General features: G+C 42.7%; 3 protein-coding genes across 4 annotated transcripts; all 3 read left to right on the forward strand.

Moving 5' to 3' along the window:
- Nucleotides 1-314: 314 nt before the first annotated feature.
- Nucleotides 315-9,181, forward strand: LOC135500397 (autophagy-related protein 9A-like). 2 transcript variants are annotated; one of them, XM_064791844.1, is made up of 20 exons: nucleotides 315-487; nucleotides 1,018-1,175; nucleotides 1,295-1,403; nucleotides 1,723-1,866; nucleotides 2,079-2,214; nucleotides 2,463-2,565; nucleotides 2,798-2,897; nucleotides 3,166-3,215; nucleotides 3,413-3,497; nucleotides 3,743-3,842; nucleotides 4,165-4,268; nucleotides 4,495-4,569; nucleotides 4,765-4,915; nucleotides 5,165-5,299; nucleotides 5,577-5,756; nucleotides 5,965-6,048; nucleotides 6,225-6,389; nucleotides 6,705-7,050; nucleotides 7,246-7,389; nucleotides 7,588-9,181. In XM_064791844.1, exons 2-20 carry the CDS (start codon nucleotides 1,067-1,069, stop codon nucleotides 7,815-7,817), a joined length of 2,550 nt encoding a protein of 849 aa, XP_064647914.1. In that variant the 5' UTR covers nucleotides 315-487; nucleotides 1,018-1,066; the 3' UTR covers nucleotides 7,818-9,181. The 2 variants fall into 2 exon arrangements, with proteins under 2 accessions (XP_064647914.1, XP_064647915.1); XM_064791845.1 differs by lacking the exon at nucleotides 315-487 and adding an exon at nucleotides 744-833.
- A 1,001-nt stretch (nucleotides 9,182-10,182) lies between these two features.
- Nucleotides 10,183-13,522, forward strand: LOC135500773 (serine-enriched protein-like). The gene is made up of 6 exons (XM_064792422.1): nucleotides 10,183-10,291; nucleotides 10,441-10,624; nucleotides 10,739-11,007; nucleotides 11,522-11,679; nucleotides 11,999-12,078; nucleotides 12,935-13,522. Exons 1-6 carry the CDS (start codon nucleotides 10,183-10,185, stop codon nucleotides 13,398-13,400), a joined length of 1,266 nt encoding a protein of 421 aa, XP_064648492.1. The 3' UTR covers nucleotides 13,401-13,522.
- A 563-nt stretch (nucleotides 13,523-14,085) lies between these two features.
- LOC135500251 (sodium/potassium/calcium exchanger 5-like) lies at nucleotides 14,086-19,564 on the forward strand. Its single transcript, XM_064791581.1, has 8 exons — nucleotides 14,086-14,629; nucleotides 15,517-15,720; nucleotides 16,003-16,086; nucleotides 16,368-16,471; nucleotides 17,118-17,218; nucleotides 17,440-17,690; nucleotides 18,221-18,547; nucleotides 18,796-19,564. The coding sequence occupies exons 1-8, from the start codon at nucleotides 14,323-14,325 to the stop codon at nucleotides 19,122-19,124; spliced, it is 1,707 nt and encodes a 568-aa protein (XP_064647651.1). The 5' UTR covers nucleotides 14,086-14,322; the 3' UTR covers nucleotides 19,125-19,564.
- Nucleotides 19,565-19,733: the final 169 nt, after the last annotated feature.

Below are 19,733 nucleotides of genomic sequence, written 5' to 3' on the forward strand. Positions count from 1 at the left end.
AGTGGCTCCAAGGCTTGAGGGTCAAGATGCTCACACCAGCCGCCGGCTGTGAAAGACCGGAGACTTCGGGGGTCGGGGTAGGTCGGGAATTAGTATAACCGCTCAATACAATCATCTTAAAACTCACCAGTAAGTGTCAAATTGTATTCATAAAGATCATATTTTGGTATTTGTTGATAAAATACAATGTTTTATGAGAGAAAATGGCACTAATTCGGCCTGAATAAGATTTACAGTCTGAACTGGCCAACGTCATCATCGCGTACATTTGGGAAAAACTCCCTCACGAGACCATAATCGAAATTTCCCAGAGTTCCATTGTTATGATCTGAAAAATCATTTATAATTTGTCTTTCGTCTTGTTTGTCAAAGAATCATGGAATTTAATTTCAAAAAGATGATTGTGTATGCTTAGACTTGACCATGAAGAACACATAGAAATAAAGCTATTTGACTCGGGCTTGATGGATTGGCTGTGAACCGCGAGGTTAGTTGGGACGCCCTCAATCCATTCCATGATTCATCCACTATCCAGGGTCAGTGCATTGTCATCGTCACGATCGTGTGAGACTGTGTGGTGCATTGTACATGTTGTATTTGACGGATTTGCACTGAAAAACAAAGCTTGCCAGCATGCATTCAAAAATTAGTGGTATCCCTGACATATCTCTTATTTTTCGTCGGTCTCCTTGTAACACTACAGTTCTGTCGTGGATGTCTATCACAACATTCTTAAGGCAAGCTAGGCCTAGAACAGCAGCTGTCTGTCACTCAGGCAGCGCCACGCCCATCATCATGCCTGCAAGCATCCCATGCATTCTAACTCTGATAAGGTAACTCATGTTGCAATGCCGTATTCAATGACAAAATCAGCTGTTGGTTGTTGGTCTGCGGCCATAGACTTCTTTAGAAAGGGAAAGTGAAAGTGGACAGTTACTCAACATGTCAGCGAAAAATTGTATCTTCGATTTTAGAAGCACTTTGCCTTTAACTATGGTTGCCATTCGTTATTTTCAGGGTTTGTTTCTAAAAGTGAAAAAGTGACTGTATCATGCCAGATTGAAGTATGTCTACCTTCGAAACCAGCTACCAGCCTCTGCGGACTTTTGAAGAAGATGATGGCGAGACACCACCCAATGAAAACATCATCCACGTTGTGCCAGAAAATGGGAAAGGTTTGTTAGGCCTATGTTCAAAATAACAAATTAGATTAAAACTGAATTAATCCATTCTTAATCCATACTGCGAGGATAAAGTTTGCTTTCTCACCACTTCAGAGCTTCTACTTTTTCAGCACGTTGGAATCATATTGAGAATCTTGATGAGTTTTTTACCCGTGTCTACCATTATCACCAACGGAATGGCTTCCTGTGTATGTTTATAGAGGATGCACTCCAGTTACTGTAAGTGTTGCTGTTTTTGAACAAGACTGAAAAGTGCATTATTCATCCTAAATAAAGTTGATTGTTTTTGAACTAGTACTACAAGATGCCTTTTCCTTTGTTTTTGGATGTTTTCCAATCAAGATTTCAGCATTCCATCCATTCCATTCCATTCAGTAGATTTGGGCCATTTTGGCATCTTGACCCTCAAGGTTTGGATCGACTCCGCCGTCCCGGACTCCGTTAGGGGAGGTAACGGACCGATTAACTCTTGATGTTCAGAATGAGCTTTCTGATCAGAATATCTGCCATTTCTTAACCATTATTCCTTTCATTTCAGGCAACTTGCATTCGTTGTCTTATTCTCGACGTACCTGATCGAGTGTGTCCACTACGACATCCTGTTCGCGAATGTGGCGTTCAATGTTTCGCACAAAGTGACGATTCCCGAGTCTGTGATTCCAATCAATCAATGTATTGGACAGTAAGTACGCTTTGTCCCGAGAGTCAGAAATGTGTGATGTTGATGATGATGATAGTGCATGTACATTGTATGATATTCCCAGTTTCAAGAACCTGTCATGTCCTCGGCTTGCTATGCAATATCCTGAAAGCCACAAGTTTGTATCCTGCAGAATCATAGCAACTGAGCCCATTTTGTTCAGACTACAGCTTTTGTGTTTTTTTCCCTTTCAGGTTGAATTCAGCAATTGTAATCTGTCTAATCATCGCGCTGGTGTTCTGGATGTTCAGGTTCATTAAGATCATCTACAATGTCTTCAGATATTCAGAGATCCGAGCATTCTATATCAACGCCCTTAAAATTACAGCGGTAGGTGAAATAACTTCTTAAATGGAAATCATAGCGGAGAGGTAGAATCATACCCGGTAATCAAATGAAAAATGGTGGCGCTTCCAAATGTTCTTCTCATAATAATAAAAATAGCTTACAGATTTGGCTAATTGATTCGTGGATCCTAGTTTAAAAAGGCTGGATACAATCGGATAATCGGAATATCTTTCAAATTCTTGAAAGCCTTGATTGTCTGGTTTTAAAAATCATACCCTCTTTACCATTAGGATGATATGTCTAACATGACATGGCATGAAGTCCAGCGACGGATGTTGGACGTTCAGAAAGAACAGCAGATGTGCATACACAAGCAGGAGTTGAGTGAACTCGGTAGGTGGCTTTTCCATTATACATAACAGGCTTACTTAGGCTTTCCCCAAGCTTGAAACATGATGTATCTCCTCAGGGGTATCAATCAATCAGCACTACACTGGAGCTTGACTTGGGGAGAGTCAAAGCAGTGACCTATGCACAACCTCATATTATGAACAAATATGCATTTCTCTGTTTTCATTGAGGTTTTTTTCTGTGATGCTTAAGAAGTATGACATGTTCTCTCCAGACATCTACCACCGTATCCTGAGGTTCAAGAACTACATGATAGCCATGGTGAACAAGTCCATCTTGTCCATCAAATATCCAGTGCCATTTTTTGGGGAATAGTGAGTATTGTTTTATAGAAGCAGATTTTCTAAGGAGATAGTTTGATGTCATAGTGGCGTGCTATTCATATGCCTGGGGTTTCTTCTTATGATCTTTGACCCAGTAGATGCTCACTGATGCATCAATGTACCTGCAGCAATCACAATCACTTGTTTGTATGCTCTTAAGGTCCTCTATCTTGAAGCTGACACCTTGCCACTGCATGACTGTACAGTTGGTTACATGTGCTGATCAAAGACATTGACTTATCTTCCTTCTTTTTTCCAGTATCTTTCTGAGTAGTGGTTTGAAGTATAACCTGGAGATGATTTTATTTTGTAAGTAAGATTGGTTTACCTGTAAATAATGCCTGTGTGCATGTATTGTCTTAGGTGAAAGGAAATCCAATGGCATGCATGGGCCAGCTCATTATCCTCAGACTTTGCGTAAATTTCAGATGCATTATGTCAAAATTTGAGTCAATTGTTAATGTAAGGAATATTCTGATCTGATGTTTGAGAAAATTCTATTTCAGGGGGTCCATGGTCACCATGGGAAAACTACTGGCACTTGAAATCCGACTTCAAAAGTGGCCAGAAACGAAAGGAATTAGCTGAACAGTAAGTGTTTAGTTTTCCATCATTCTGATGTGAGCTCTGAAATAAATCACTTGTTGCCTAAGACAGAGTACATGTGGATACTCGACTGAGCTTAGTAGCTGTGCATGTATGAGTATCAGTTTGCTACATGTGTTACCCAATGCTGACAATGACATGAAATGGCTTGCCAAAGCTTAGTCAACATATCATCAGAGACTGCCTACTTGAAACTTTTCTTGATCCAGATAAAATTGTTCTATTTTCAGTTTGGCCCAACGCATCCTGTGGATAGGTATTGCCAACTTTGTCCTGTGTCCTGTGATATTTCTCTGGCAGATTTTGTATTCATTCTTTCGATATGCTGAGGTAGGTTATTCTGACAGTTCAGGGATATTGACTGGTGACATCACGTGTATCTCCTGTGATGGAGTAGGCCTTCGCAGCTTCAGCGTGTTCAAGTATGTTCCTCCCTTGAATGGGGCCCTGGCACTGACCAAATGTACATGGAATCTTGATAAAGTCTTATTCAATGGACACAGCAGTGAAAGTCAGGAGACTAAACCAAGGTTACAAGCTATGTGTCTGTGATACGTATCAAACCCACGAATTTCGGATATTGAATTTGACACCTGGCCATGTGTCGATTTCGCTTGAGATTTGTTTCTACATTTATGTTGTTGTGTTTCAGTTGATCAAGCGAGAACCTGGGAGTCTCGGGGCTCGGCGCTGGTCGCACTATGCAAGGCTTTATCTCCGACACTTCAACGAATTGGACCATGAGTTCAACGCCAGGTGTGTGCTCTTACAGTGAGATTGTACATCATAGACACTTGTATAATTTGATATTTGTCATGAAGTGTGGGGCTCACACAAATATTGTCTGAAAATGTTGATAATTTACAAAACACCTGCTTCCATGACCATTCTTTGAAAAGCTCTTGACCACAGAAGCTTCTTCCTGTATCATTCTGTATTCTTTCAATCAACTGTCTCTTATGTTCTGATACTCTGTTTTCAGACTGAGTCGAGGTTACCGACCAGCTTCTAAATACATGGCCATATTTACATCTCCTCTTGTTGTGGTGCTCGCCAAGTAAGTCCCAATTCTTTTCATTGCCCTGTTTGAAGCATTGGCATCTTAGTACATTGTGTGGTAATAGTTTCCTCTCAGTTTAACATGAACATCTTGCATACCTTTTGTTCAGTGATGAACAGTCTACTGTGACAGATATTTCAGACTGCTACCAGAATAAATGCAGACTTTATTTGGTTTTCTTTTTTATTTCAGAAACATCTTATTTTTTGCTGGCTCTGTTCTGGCAGTGTTGATTATCCTGACAGTGATAGATGAAGATACTCTGAGTGTTGAACATATACTGACCACTATGACCATCTTAGGTGTCGTCGTAACCATATGTAGGAATCTAATACCAGACGAGGTGGGTTTGCTCCTTCTTCATCTGCACTCATCCCACCTGTACCATGTCTTCAGTCATTCTGCTGTTTTCTTCTAGTTTGTCTCTTCGGTGGTTATTTATATTCCTGCAAGGTGCCAAGTAGGCCCAGAGATGTTCTCTTTTGACTTCGCCTGTTGATTTTCCACATGAAGGAAATCAGTGTTATCAGAAAATATCCCTCAAACAGCTTAGAGAATGATGATATATCCTGACCAAATTCTCTCATTTCAGCATATGGTTGCCTGCCCCGAAACACGTATGGAGCGAATCCTTGCCCAGATACACTACATCCCCGACCACTGGAAGGGGAGTGCACACACATACAAGGTCCGAGATGAGTTTGCCCAACTTTATCAGTATAAATGTGTAAGTATTAAAAGCTCCTGTCAAAGTCTCAGCTATACTTGGTATAAGAAGCAGCCAAATCCCCAGACGGGATCTTCCCAGGAGTGGGCGATGAGCATTCTACGATTGCTTCCCTGGTCCTCGGCCCGGTTGTTCCAACAAGTTTTGTCACTGACGCTGGCTTTAACTCAGTGTTATCTCCTCCAAATCAAGCCCATTTGATGCCAACACTCCCCTCTGCCCAATACTTAACCAGCGTGAATACAATACAATCTCATGAATTGTTTTCTTCTTTCAGATCTACCTATTGGAGGAATTGTTCAGTCCTATCATCACCCCTCTCATCCTGTGCTTCTCACTCAGACACAAGTCGTTGGAGCTTGTGGATTTCTACCGCAATTTCACAGTCGAGGTGATCGGTGTCGGTGATGTGTGCTCTTTTGCTCAGATGGACATAAAACGCCATGGCAACCCAGAGGTAAGTCTATTCACTAGGAAAGTGTTGTTGAGATGAACTCCTGATTGGCAGAAGCTGGTGTTACTGGTCCAGTAGTGTGAAGGGACAAGACTTTCACAAGGGTGAATAAAGAAGAAGAAGATGAAAGGCTCAGAGAGAACCTATGCTGACTTTTCCCTTTTCTATGATAATGAGACTTTGTCCTAACTTGTACTAATCTCTTTTCCAGTGGGTTGGTCAAATTGAGATTAAACCTAGTCGTTCAGAGCAGGCGGAGCATGGGAAGACAGAATTGTCACTCATGCATTTCACTGTAAGTATGAAATTTAACAGCACCTCTCTTGCATTAAAACTTTCGACCGTGTTGCACAACATATTACAACACAAAGAGTACTTGTCACTGCTCATGAAGAGGTTTCCAAAAGTTGAGTTGAGAGCTGCGAGTCAATTTCTCTGTCTGGTATAAATAATGTTCAATCTTTTCTCCAGTTAACGAATCCCGAATGGAAGCCGCCAGAGGACTGCAGTATGTTCCTCACCAACATCAAGGAAGAGGCCCAGCGAGAGATGAACTCATTTGGCATGCCTGTACAGGGTGTGGGTGACAACGCTCTCTTCAACTCCATCAACACACTATCTTCCATGGGCCCAGGCGTGAGTATTGATAGTATATTGTTCTGTTGAAAATGACATGGACTGCAGTGAGCTACATGTACATCAGTCGCTGTGTTTCTGATGTTATGTCACATAGCATTGTCGTGAGGGTTAGTCGCAGTGAAAGAGATGGTCTAAATAGATGTCTGCTATTCAGTTAACCATAGGTTGATGATTGAGCACAAATGATTAGGTGTTTGCAGTTATATGAGGCCTGTAAAAGAAACTACATGTATCACTGGTCAGTTGCTGTGCATACATTGTATGACTTGTACGTCATGGTTCTTTTTAAACTGTTGTCGCTTTACCTTCCAGTATACCAGTGTAATGTCAAGCCTGGCTCAACCCAGCATGGGGCAGTGGCGATCACAGCAGTCTCCCAGCATGGGGCAGTGGCGATCACAGCAGTCTCCCAGCATGAGTCCCAGTGGAGTCCAATTCCCTTCCAGACAAACCGCCCTGCCAAGACTCCGTGGAGGGGTCAGTAAATCTGAGGGTCCACTTACAGGGAGCGAGCATGGGTTATTGAGCAGCCTGACAAGCTCTGGTGCTATGGGGAGCAGTGGAGGTGGCCCGCCCCTGACGAGCATGCCCTCACTTGGACCGTTATCGATTTCCAATGTTTATCTTCATAACGCTGGTGGCCAGCCAGTGGAAGAGGGTATGTTGATTTTCTTGGGTATTGAATGCAAAGTTAATGATCCTCCTTTCAGATCCACGCAGTATGTATTGCAGAAATGTTATAACAGTAGAGCTTGATTTGAAGTTTACTTATCAATGACACTTTTTTGTGCAATATACGCTTGGATGTAAACTGCCATGGCCCTGTTTGATAATCTTGTCTTGTTACCTTCAGGCATAAGAGAAATGTTATCTGCAGAGATGAATCTGAGTGCCCTCTATATGCATGAGCTGCATCAACGCCACAGGGCTGGCCGGCCTGGATACCTGGACTTGGATGATATGCGGGCAAAGGCAGTCTGGCAGTACCAAGATCAAGGTACTTGTATGCACAACTTTACAAAGTCATCAAATTTACCAAAAAAGACTGGTCCCTATCTCCTACTTTATCATTCAAGGCCAACTCCTGCTGCATTTGGATGTGGAGTGGGTGGTGTACTTCTTTGGGTGTTGTAGCTTTTGTCTGATGGTGCATCATGGTTCTGGCCTTTTGAAAACACTCCTCATTCACTTGCAGGTATGCCAAGCATCCACGAAGAAGGTGAAGGGAACGACGGTGCCACGTCCCAGCCCCCTGAGAACCTACCAGGAGGTGCCGTCGGTGGCACATCAACGCCAGGATACCGCTGGGGAGGCAGACAGACTGGAGGGGACCCCATGGAAGTGGAAATGAAACCCCTGCAGCAAGCTTTAGTGCATTTTGAGGATGATTCTAAGGAGAGTGATGATAAGTCTCCACAAGTATGATGAAAATGATGTTTTTCACAAACAGTTTATTTGATGAAGTGCATGGCATATATTTTCGGATTTTCATTATAGTTTAACTCATTTCGTTCTGCACCGAAAATGTGGTGTTAATTTAGGAGATTAGTAATATGCCAATAGAAAGTAACTTCACTTTGGACAAGGGGGTCTAACACATATACATGTGCTTTTAACAGCTTCTTGCGTCAACTACTATAATAATTCATTGTCCAAGATGACTCTTATACAGTTCTGCTCAACACTTTCAAGCTTTATAACGGCATGAGGCATCTCCTCAAGTTTTACAACATATTCATGATGACCCATTCCGATATTTGTGGTGGAATGTACACTCATGCAGGTTGTGCAGACATGATGTCCTGCAGGGCCAGAAACGTTTAGATTTGCTGCTATGATTGTGATACGCTTGTTTCCTAGTGTTCAGTTGTGGTTTCCAACCTTCACTGAGTTCTGCTTGAGCCTTCTGATAAGACCACCAAGTTAATGGTACTAGAAGGTGTTGGTGTCTCCATGGACTGAGTAACTGCTTGTTGGTGTAACTTGGATGTGTTCGATGTGTATTGGCTTGTTACACATGTTGTACGATCTGTATGTAGTGTCACAGGTCGGGATTGACTGAGGTTTGGAATCATATCTTAAAGACACCACATGGAATTCTGCTGTAAGATAGTCAGGAGTAACAACACCCTGTATATTGTTATATTGAGAAATGAGTTAAGAATGTAAATAATCTGTAAATGTATAAGTTATTGTAGTTATTGCCTGGACTGTTGTCAATGTTGTTGTTGGTGGCTGATACCAAAGCATTTTTTCCCGAGTTTCTCAACACCTTGACTAAAGTTTTACTTTGAAAAGTGACAGTGCTTGGATTTGAATACGACTGAAAGAGCTCAGCTGGTAGGCATTAGAAGCATACATGTAGTTCTTCTCTCTGTAGGTTTGTTGCTTGGTGGGTGAAGGGGAAGGATAGGGTTCTAGGTCTGTATGGGCCATATCCCTGTACGGTAAGAGAAGTAGTCCTTGGTATTAGGACACATACTTGACTTCTACATGTATGTTGTATTATGATGCACACCTCTGCTATATATTCATAATACAGACAATCCTTTCAGGGAAGTTCATTCTTGGAAACAACCAGGGTGGATTTTCTGATTTTCCACACTTTGAACAAGCCAGTCACGTGGCTGGCGAAGTAAGGGTTGGTCAGACAGGCTGTGGTTGTGTTAACTCACTAGGTGTCGTAGCGGATGCTATCTTACTATAATTGTCACATCAGTATTGTGATTTGTTATCAATTGTACATTGTAATCTGTAAATAAAAGATATAAGTCTTGTTTTTCTTTAAAGATTTTGTTTCTTACTCCTTTGCTGAAGGTGGAGTCCGATCCAAAACAAAGAATGAGTGAAACTCGATTTTCTGGCGTCCGACTGAACTGGGAAGCTGTAAGCCTTGGCCAGGTGGTTGTGACTAGGCGCCTCCAACTTATATAGAGGCTTGGAGATTTAGAAGTGGTACCATACATGTATATATGCAGATGACCCTCTCGTGCTTGGCCCAGTCCTGCCTATTAGAGATCGACCAGATAAACATACTTCAATGGTTGTGCCATTGAGTCTAAAAATCTGACGTGTCTTCAAATTAAGAATTTGCTGTTAATGACTTAAGTCTCAAAAGTTTGGCTGTGACAGTGTCTTTGAATTGAGAACATACTGTTTGTTACTTTGTCTCCGAGGTTGTGAAATGAGTCTGAAGGTCTGGTTGTGACAGTGTCTTGTCTGATCCGTACAGTGGTGAACCTGGATGTGACACAAAGTCTAAGAAAGAATCACATGGTTGTGACTGGTGTAAGTAGGCTGAAAAAACGATTATCGGGCGACTTGCCATGTTTATATCATCTAACTCTGTCTCTAACCAGGCACGTGTGTATCTCACACCACTATCCAAGAGAGTTCGTCGTCCGCTAGTTCAGGAGATCAAAGGTGTGAAAAGCAATGATGAGGACAAAGCCAGACTGTTGTTTCAGTGGGGTCAGTGAAATGACATCAGTTCATTGCTAGCAAGGGGACACGCAAGCATCCAAGACAAATATCTTCGACTCTGTCATAGTTCCAATGAGAAACGTGACGTCTGTATCACAGCAGAGGATAGGTTATTCCTCTTTGAGTTGGAGAGTAGAACGTGAGTTCAAATGAAGAGGAGACGAACGTTTTTCTGTCAAATTGGGCCCAAACGACATTGATTGCTGTTTCTGTTTTCATCACCAGTGTATCGCATTCCGACCCAATTTGGCAAAACAAAACGCGACTGTCTCGATCCTCACACCCGATTGGCGGCTAACCTATAATAATGGCATCGACGACTGACGCACAACTGGAGACAATCGGGGTAGATGTCACTCTCGCCGAAGACATTGTTATTGATCTTATTCAGGACGACAGGACCAGCACATCGTCAGGTGAGAACACTCATTGTCCCCTCATTCCCAATCTGTAAGACCTGTTTGTCCATGGCAGCCGGGAATTAGCCTGTGATGAACCATGGAGGTACCTCCATGGATGAACCTGATCACATTCACACTGCACAGCGTCTTGTCTTCGATTTCAGATTGTTCTTCCCCTCGCCCGTCAGATTGCGACAACAACGCATTCGTATTTGACGACAAGGACGGCCTGGTGGATGACATACAGCTGTTGCTGACCATGCCGGAGTACTGTGATGTTCTGTTTACAGTCGGACCGGAGAAAGAACACGTTTATGGTGTGAAGGCCATCCTTGCTGCGAGGAGTCGGTAAGTAGGCACACACACTCTCTCTCTCTTTATTATTCGTCCTTCGAGTAGGTCAGACCAGTGTGAGAGCCCATGACACCAAAAATTACTTCACTGGTTTTATCCGCCTTGCAGACTCTTCCATCAGCAGCTCCACACCCCTTCCTGCCTCGGGGCAAACACCAGGCGTCGCCGGACCAGTATCGGAGACAACATCAAGGGCACATTAAAGAATATCTCCGTCTCGAGGCGTGCCAGTAATACGGGGACAGATTCGGTTGATCCGCTAGTCGCCGGGAGGTACCACACTATTGTCGTTGAAGAGTTCGAACCTGATGTCTTTAGGAAGCTGATGGAGTTTATCCACTGTGGGAGGCTGTGTATAACACCAGAGATACTTCTAGGTAAGACATGGCATCATAAGGCGGCTTCATCGAGGCTAATTGAGGGAGACAAACAAACGTTGGGTTTGACCTGGAATCATAAATATTCTATCTAAAAGGAGGAGACTGACATCAGCTATACGCTTTATGTCTAGAGAGGACACAACGTTTACAACACTTATTCCCATTGCATCATTAATGAATCCTTGGTCATATTCATTATCCCTGATGATTTAATCCCAGGTTGTGACAATGTCTTGCTCATATCATATCAGGGTTGGCATGTTGGACGAGTGTGACGACGGATGGGTCAGAAAACCCTGTTACACTAGCATAAACACCGCCACGCCATCTCGTGTGTTTTCGTGAACTGTGAGGACCGTCTCCGTCTTTGAAGTTGTCTCTGAAGACAGCGTGGAGTTGGATGTACACGTCTTTCATCGCGACTCTGGATGTACTAACTGTTGAAGGCAGCAGGCCTGGCTTGACATCCCATTTTGGCAACAATCGTACTATCATTGCTTTTCGTCTGCAGGTGTTTTGAACGCTGGTGAGCAGTACGGCATCGAAGGCCTGAAGCAAGCTTGTACTCGATATTGTGACGTCTTCCTGACCCCACAGACCGCCTGTGTCATTCTCAAGTCCGTCGAGAAGTATATCCATTTTAAGGCGACCAAGTTAGTCCTAACCAAGGTACGGCATTTGATGCATTAAGTTTCGAAAGCTTGGGCTGTGCCATCTTGACATCGCTGCAAGTTCGCGGCGCAAAATGAGATACGGGATTATTGTGATTGTGATAAGAGCAGAGGAGAAGAACGAATTGCGTTGATAGAAGCAAAAGGTGAACTGTCATTCGCGACGACTAGTCTTTTCTCTCTTCTTTTCGCACGGCTTTTGGTAGTTTGCACCACAGTTCCGTCTAATAGAAGTTACGCCGAAGTTACCAGTGACGTAAATGTTCAAGTTGCTCGTGCTTGTTGGTTGTGATATCTGATTCTTTCTATTGCTCAAGGTTCTACAATACGTCGATCAAAATATCGGAGACATGGCCGGGCAGCGAAATTTTTTTCTGCAGGATACTTCTGCCACAGTGTACATCTGACAGCCAATCACAATTGGCGCGATCTTTGACGTCACACTGTTTATTTATGCATGATAATGCAAATACAATGGACGATACCGAGTCGCATGCCGAGTGCCACTTCAACTGTGAATGTGACAATAGTTCATTGTCTGACCCCAATTATGCTCAACTCAAGGTTTGTGTCGTAGTGTTTAGGAATGAATTGCACAGATTCATTGTAAAATTGATGATATTATGCGTACAAAAGAGGCATCAGCTGATCTGATCGCTACATTGCAGTGCATGCATTGATTTGTGAAATTTTAAGGGGCAGTGACACTGACAGTGTTGCCAATGTTGATAATTATTAAAGGGACAGTGTATCCGATGTCTCGCGATTTGTGAAATTTTAAGGGGCAGTGACACTGACAGTTGCCAATGTTGATAATTATTAAAGGGACAGTGTATCCGATGTCTGCTGTTGAAGGTATCAGGCCTATTTTGGTAGTTTGAACATTGTTGAAGGGCCATTGTATAAAACACATTTTGACAAGCAAACAAAATAAATTGAATGGTGGCGCCACCTATGCATATACAGCAGAACTAGTTACACGGTTGACAGATAAACATTCAACCTCGGCTATTTTGCCGAGCACAGTGCGCCTTTAACAGACAAGTCCAATAAATACAGTCCACTCGACAATGAAAATACATGTTAAGATACTGCAAATAAATATATTTTAGCTAATATACTCCTCTAACCATTTGCTAACTTGTTCTTTCCAAGATTATCAGAACACGTGGCATTGTTGACATTATTGCGCCATGTGGAAAGATGATGTCAACAAAGACACGTGCTTGCCTTGAATTCTGATTGGCTGTCAGATGTACACTATGGCAGAAGTATCCTGCAGAAAAAAATTTCGCGGCCGGGCACCGCGAATTCGCCGGCCTCCCACGTGATGTCATCCTTCTCCTACTCTCGCGTGAACAACTCGAGATTTCCGAGGCGACGAAATTCAGAGTGGCATTCGACTGGAGCAGACGGCAACTGGAATCGGACGACTTCGAAAAACTTCGGGAATTTCTTCGCCCGTTTTTGAAATGTATCAAATTTCATGAAATCCCTGCTGCGACTCTGATGAAATTTGTCCGGCCCCTGAATATTATCTCTGACGAGGTCCTGATAAACGCATTGGCCTACCAAGCCGATCCAACCAGCGCCAACTTGGAAACGCCCGACGTCTATCGGCGAACAATGTCAACATTGTCACTTGAGCCTTCTCCGCAGGATGGAAAAAGAAAGCTGTCGTCTACAAGTGACAAGGGTGACACGTTCGCCTCCAAATAGATAGTCTGTCACTTAGGCTATCAATTAGACATGCGGCTTTCAAAAACGAGTATAAGCGTCAATCGTGAAGAAGCCAAGCATGTAAAGCGTTGCCTAAATGTTTGTGGTACTTTACCTAAAACTACATGTACATAGTTTGTAAATTAGAGATGTACATTAAATGTGTTCATGTTGAATCAGTTTGATGTTGTTTTGTATTTGACCTCATCCTCATATCAGAGGAGAAAGAATGCTAAGCACGGCCAAAGAGGAGAATGGACCAAGGGGATCCTCCCGTTGGCCAGTGCCGTGGGAGCTGGTTATCCAGTTGGGAATTTAGTGGCATCAAACGCGAACGGAGCTGGGAGTGAAACAAAGTCTTATTTGGGAGAATCTTATGAAGTACCATATGTTATTACGTATTGATTATATCAAAAATAAATCACGACCTTTTGTGATGAGACATTCAGTTGAGAGGTTCTGACCTGTCTAACATCACGTGAATAATATCAAATACACACGAACGTCACAGGGTCAATTTTTATCGCAACTTCCGTAACGAAGCATGTCGACGTATAACTCTAAGATAATAGGCCTTGTGTTACCAGCTATCCCAAGGGCACATAATATAGGTCAGGTTATGATCCGACAGGTCACATTATCAAAATGGTCATTTGATAAATAATTATTTAGGCTATGACTAAAAGCAACACTTTCTCGTTGTAGTGTGAGGAGATAATTGTCTTACGATCGTACTTATTGTGCAAACAGTTGTTCTGTTGTTCCAGTGCTAAAACCGGTGTCACAAATTTCACTTGCAAATAATCAAGGGGTATCTTAGTATCATTGTTCAGCCTCGATGCAACTCTAATGAGAGCCCTGATCCATTGGTTACTCACTTCTAAGGGTTGACGTTTTTAAGGATACGGCGAACAGACACACCATGCAAATCGAAGATATAGATGATCATACAAAAGCGATGCGAAATGCCATTGGCTCGGATTGTCCTCAAGGAGGCATGAACTTTCAAAAGTCAGGATACAAAAAGCCGAAATGGAAAGGGAGGCGAAAAGCTACCATAGTTCGTGTTGGGATCTTCTTCCTTGCCTATATTTTCATATTTGTGGGCGTAACGTATTTTAGTGGAACAGACACTGGTAAAACAACATATACGTTCCTGAAGGACACCAGTAGTCGTGTGAAGAGGAGTCTAGGGTACCAGTCTTACAGCCAGACGAATGTGACTTTCGGTAAGTTATGTTGGCTTTGAAGATTCGAGCTATATTGGTTAATTAGAGTTGATTCTTTTCTCACCATGTTGCTATGACACAGACGATCGTGTTTTCGCTTTCGTGAACCGCTGTGAAAATGGTATTTGGAATATCCTGTAATGAGAGCTTAGTGTCAACTTGGAGAGTCATCCTCTCTATTATGATCACTAAAAGACGTGCACAGACCAGGAGTCGAACCTACGACCACAGAAATGACAGGTGTATCTGTATGTTGATTTGGAACATTGGCCTTCCCACCGCTCAACTAATCATTTCCGGCCTATACATCTATTAGCGCCATCTTTTTTGGTATTTGGACACTATGAAGAATGTCGCTTTCAATTTGTCTTGGAAGTTTCACATTGGTCACTTTTCTTCAGCCAGCTTGTTGCTTTTTATCAACAGAACTAGTAAAACCCAGACATCGACATAACTTTATTAAGTTCGAAATCAATATCGATAGCTATTTCTATAGACACTGCGTAAGCAAACTCCTCGACCGAATTTTTAGTTCTAGTTTTTGCTCGATTGCAAAAATAAGGCAGGGGTCAAGTACATGTATGCAGATCCTTAGGTAATGTATGTTTACGACCGTTAAGATGGATAATGTCAACTGCTGACTTCCGTGATGACCCTATGAAAGACACGACATGGATCACAAATGCAATGTGATTTTAGCTAATCGAAGAAACCTTATCACCGCTTGTTGGCCCTGGCTCGCCGAGTTGTTTTTTCTCGAACTCTGCACTTGTTGCGGTATCATAGTGTTACATATCCTCATGGACTTCCACAGCCCTTAGTGCCAAACCCGGTCAAAAACCTTACCGGTATATATTGATATTCTCATCTTGGTTGCTCACTTTCAGTGACCAGAGTCAACAGCCGCCATCTCCTCGAGTTGAACTGCACACCTCGGGCGATTGACGAATTCCCCGGCGACTTCTTCAGCGACGAGATCAAGAATCAGGGTGGCATTGTAGTCCATTTCCTCATATCCTTCTACCTCTTCGGGGCGTTGGCTATCGTCTGTGATGACTTCTTCGTGCCTTCATTGGAGCAGATAAGTGACAGTGAGTGTTGATGGTATCAGCTTCTTATGACCTACATGCACATCATTGCTGTATAGAAGGCAAGCGGTTGATTGTTGACATAAAATTGCCCTGAGGCTTTCAAAATGTGGCACTGACTTACAATTAGTGAATGAGCAGTCATGCGATTGAGCGTCGTATCAGCGTCTAAGTTAACTGTAAATTTCTTTCGCTTTTTTTGACAATCAAACTACTTCTGAGGCAATGACGCGTTAGCAAACGTGCAGTCAGCTACGTTATTCACGTCTTTGTTTTGCTTTACAGAGCTTGGCCTTCAACCAGATGTTGCTGGCGCCACCTTTATGGCCGCCGGAAGTTCGGCTCCAGAACTGTTTACCTCCATCATTGGTACGAGACAACGTTTTATGATTTTATTTTATTCTCATCTTCTCCTTCTGTAATTGGGTCAGCCAACTGAAAAGATTGCTGGCTATACCACTGGCCAACGTTTTTAGGTTTTATGCAAGCTGATCATCATGCGCCCGGTCATTCAACTCCTCGTCCATCTCTTCCCATTGGTTGTCTAAATCATCGAGCTTCGAGGGTTTAGAATCGAAGAAGCCTCCATCAGTTTTGACAAGATAACCACATCAATGCATGCTCTCATACTTCTAGCTTGAACTTTCCAGGCGTCTTTATTTCAAAAAACGATGTCGGCTTGAGTACGATTGTTGGCTCAGCTATCTTCAACATTCTCTGCATTATTTCCATATGTGGACTATTCGCTGGGATGGTAAGCTAAACAATACACAAGCAGCGATACGCCTTTTACAAGATGCTGTGTCCATTTTAGTCTCAAAAGCTTCTCTTAAAAGTTACATATCTAAAGCAATCAATGCTGAGTATATCAGGCTCTCTTTTTTTTTACAAAAGGCTGTGCCCTTAAAAAAACTTCTCATAAAAGTTAAAATATTGATGCCAGTAAAGTTGAGCATCAGTGTTTCTTTGTGTTGTTATCCATCTAGACTTAACCACATAAGAACCTGCTTTACATGTACTTAAAGCTGTCCTAACGATGCGGTGCATTCTTTTAGAACAACACAAAGCGGCTTACTCGGCCAAATCGTGGCTTGGTGCGAAAGAAAACCGCACATTTTTGTCTTTTTTTTGTGATGAAACGATCTTTCGGGGCTTTAGGGAAGAAATGAAGAGATTATAAAGAAAGAGGAAACATGAGGCTTATTTTATGAGACGATTTACTTCTCTATTTGGATTCTGATGAATACCACTCAAAGATTTACCTGACTTATATCCATCACACCAGATCTAGATCTCATGCAAAGACTTTCATCTCTGGGAATGAAAAACTTTTGCAATGGTAATTCGCAATCATTGCTGTTCCTCTGATAAAAGTGCATGTAATCTTTCGTCGACTCCAGGTGATCCATCTGACATGGTGGCCGCTATTCCGTGACACGTCCTTTTATGCCCTCAGTGTCTGCGCCCTCATTATCGTTATCAATGACGGACTGGTATACTGGTGAGTATGTCCATGGAGGTATAAATAAGATGTCGAACACACCTTGATTGAAATTTGTATGTGGTAAACACAATCAACGAATCAACAGCCGCAGAAAGTTTTCAGCATGTTTTGGGCGGACAACTCGTTAAAAGTTAGGTTGAAATTAACACCTGGGCCTTTGCCATGAGATTGGGTTCCAGTCGGATCAAAGGTCAAATTGCTCTCTTCATCTTCTCCAGGTATGAGGGAATGATCTTCATCCTCATGTACATCATATACATCCTTCTAATGTACTTCAACCGCGGCCTTGAGGCCTATTTCGTCGCCAAGGTGGCAGGCTGGCGGCGGCACAAGGCGCCCTCGGTCAGAGAGGAAAATGCCGAGACCCAGGCTTTGCTAAACAGCAAAGAATCCCTATCGACGGACTCCATGAAATACGGTGAAGCGGAGTGCTCGTTTGGAGGAGGTTCGACCAAGGAGAGTGGCACAGGTACATCTAATTGCACACCAAGTAAAGGTGTGATGAGTAATGGAAGTGGACGTAATGGAGAAGGAGTAATCTTTCCGGCGTTTAGCTTTTACAATGCAGTACATGTATTTTGCTGGTACAGTGGAACCCCGGCCGGCGACCACCCCGTACCCTTGAGCCGCGTTCGTTTGCAGTCGAAGTTATACAGTGCTGGTAACAAAGCCTGATAGTCACCTCCGACTATGCTGCGATTACGGACGTTAAGCTGAATACGACAGACGTGTTTTTCTGACAGCAGGCTGTACTCTGAAGGACAAAAATATTTCTAAGTCAACATTTTTTTTACTCGTTTTTTTTCTGCTCAAAATGACGAAACATCATCAGCCCCCCCAAATTTTTTGCTTTGAAAATTTTTCAGAATTTTTGAACTCATGAAAAAATTCAACTCTGAAGGATGAAAAAATTTTTGAGTCCAAATATGTTTCACATATTCATTGTTAAGGCAAGACCAAGGTTTACAACCGCTTTCGTTCTCTTTTTCTCTTATCCAGAAGACAACATTGAGGAATTCGAATCACCTTTGACCTTCCCAGACACTTGGTTCAAGAGGATCACGTGGATCATTATGCTACCAATGAACTTGGCTTTCGTGGCAACCATTCCCGACTGCAGAAGGCCCGGATGTTGGCAGAAGCTCTTTCCGTTCACGTTTACTCTGTCCATCGCGTGGATTGCCGTTTGTTCTTATATAATGGTGTGGATGGTGACGATCATTGGCGATACTCTGGGCATTCCTGATACGGTGATGGGCTTGACACTCTTGGCTGCGGGGACCAGCGTACCAGATGCATTGGCAGGGATCTTTGTAGCCAGAGATGGTAGGTGAAGAGGCCTGCTTTACCCGGGCTGAGTTTTACTAGACTAAACTGCAGAACATAGCACTCAGTTGAAGGTAACGTAGATTGGCTGAAAGTTATTTTAATGGAGCATATTTTGTCAAGCATAATGACAGATTGCTCCGAAACGTCAAAAGCAGAGCGTGACGACCAAGAGTTCGGCAGGTAATGCATAAAGTCAAGTTAGTAAATTTCGGGGACGTTTTATAATTTTTACATTTCCTCCACAGGGTATGGTGACATGGCCGTCTCCAACGCCGTCGGAAGCAATGTGTTCGACATCTTGGTGTGTCTGGGGTTGCCATGGCTACTCAAGACGACAGCGGTGAATTATGGGAGCGTGGTAGACATCAACAGTTCCGGTTTAGTTTATACTGCAATCATGCTCTTATCAACAGTGGTGATATTATTTGGGATGATGCTAATTGTTGGTTGGAAACTCAATAAGAAGATCGGGATTTTCTTTTTCCTGATATACGTCATTGTGACGGTCTTTGCCTGTTTGTACGAGTTGAATATATTTGGTGAATTTAACCCCCCATCATGTCCAAAAATATAACAAAGAGACAGCAAGGACGTTCAGTTTGACTCCTGGTGAGCGCAGTACTGGCTGGAAATATTGGGCGCTCTTCATTCAGATTTTACGGGAGAAGACAAAGCTTGTCTCCGGGATTATACGAATTCTCTTTGTCCAAATGTTGCCTGGCTTCGATAATAAAAAAGACATCCGTAGATGACAAGGCGAAAGGACCTAGTGTAAATTTCTATAAATTGCCGCTGTTTTAATTTTCGGTGTCTGGCAAAGCAATGATTTGCAGAGCTATTATTTCGTAGTCTTGAATCATCGACCTCCCTTTAGAATGCACCGTTATCCATCTTTCGTACTAAACTTGAAGGCATTTGCCAACTTTGTAACTGCAAAGTGAGGATCACTCTAACTCGTTAGCATTGTAAATAGTTTGTATGATACTATTGTATTTTGATCAGTAAACTAGGATATAACGAGTAGATGTATTTTCCTTATGATTATTTTGTCGTGTCAAACCACTTCTACAAAATCGCTCCGGTCATGTACGATGTATAGTGATCGCAATTAGACGTGGCTTGTCGACTAAAGGGAGGGTTAAAGCTGGTCATCAAAGTCGCACTGAAGGCTTTGTGTTCGAGA

Source organism: Lineus longissimus, chromosome 16, assembly GCF_910592395.1.
Source record: "Lineus longissimus chromosome 16, tnLinLong1.2, whole genome shotgun sequence".
NCBI lineage: Eukaryota > Metazoa > Nemertea > Pilidiophora > Heteronemertea > Lineidae > Lineus > Lineus longissimus.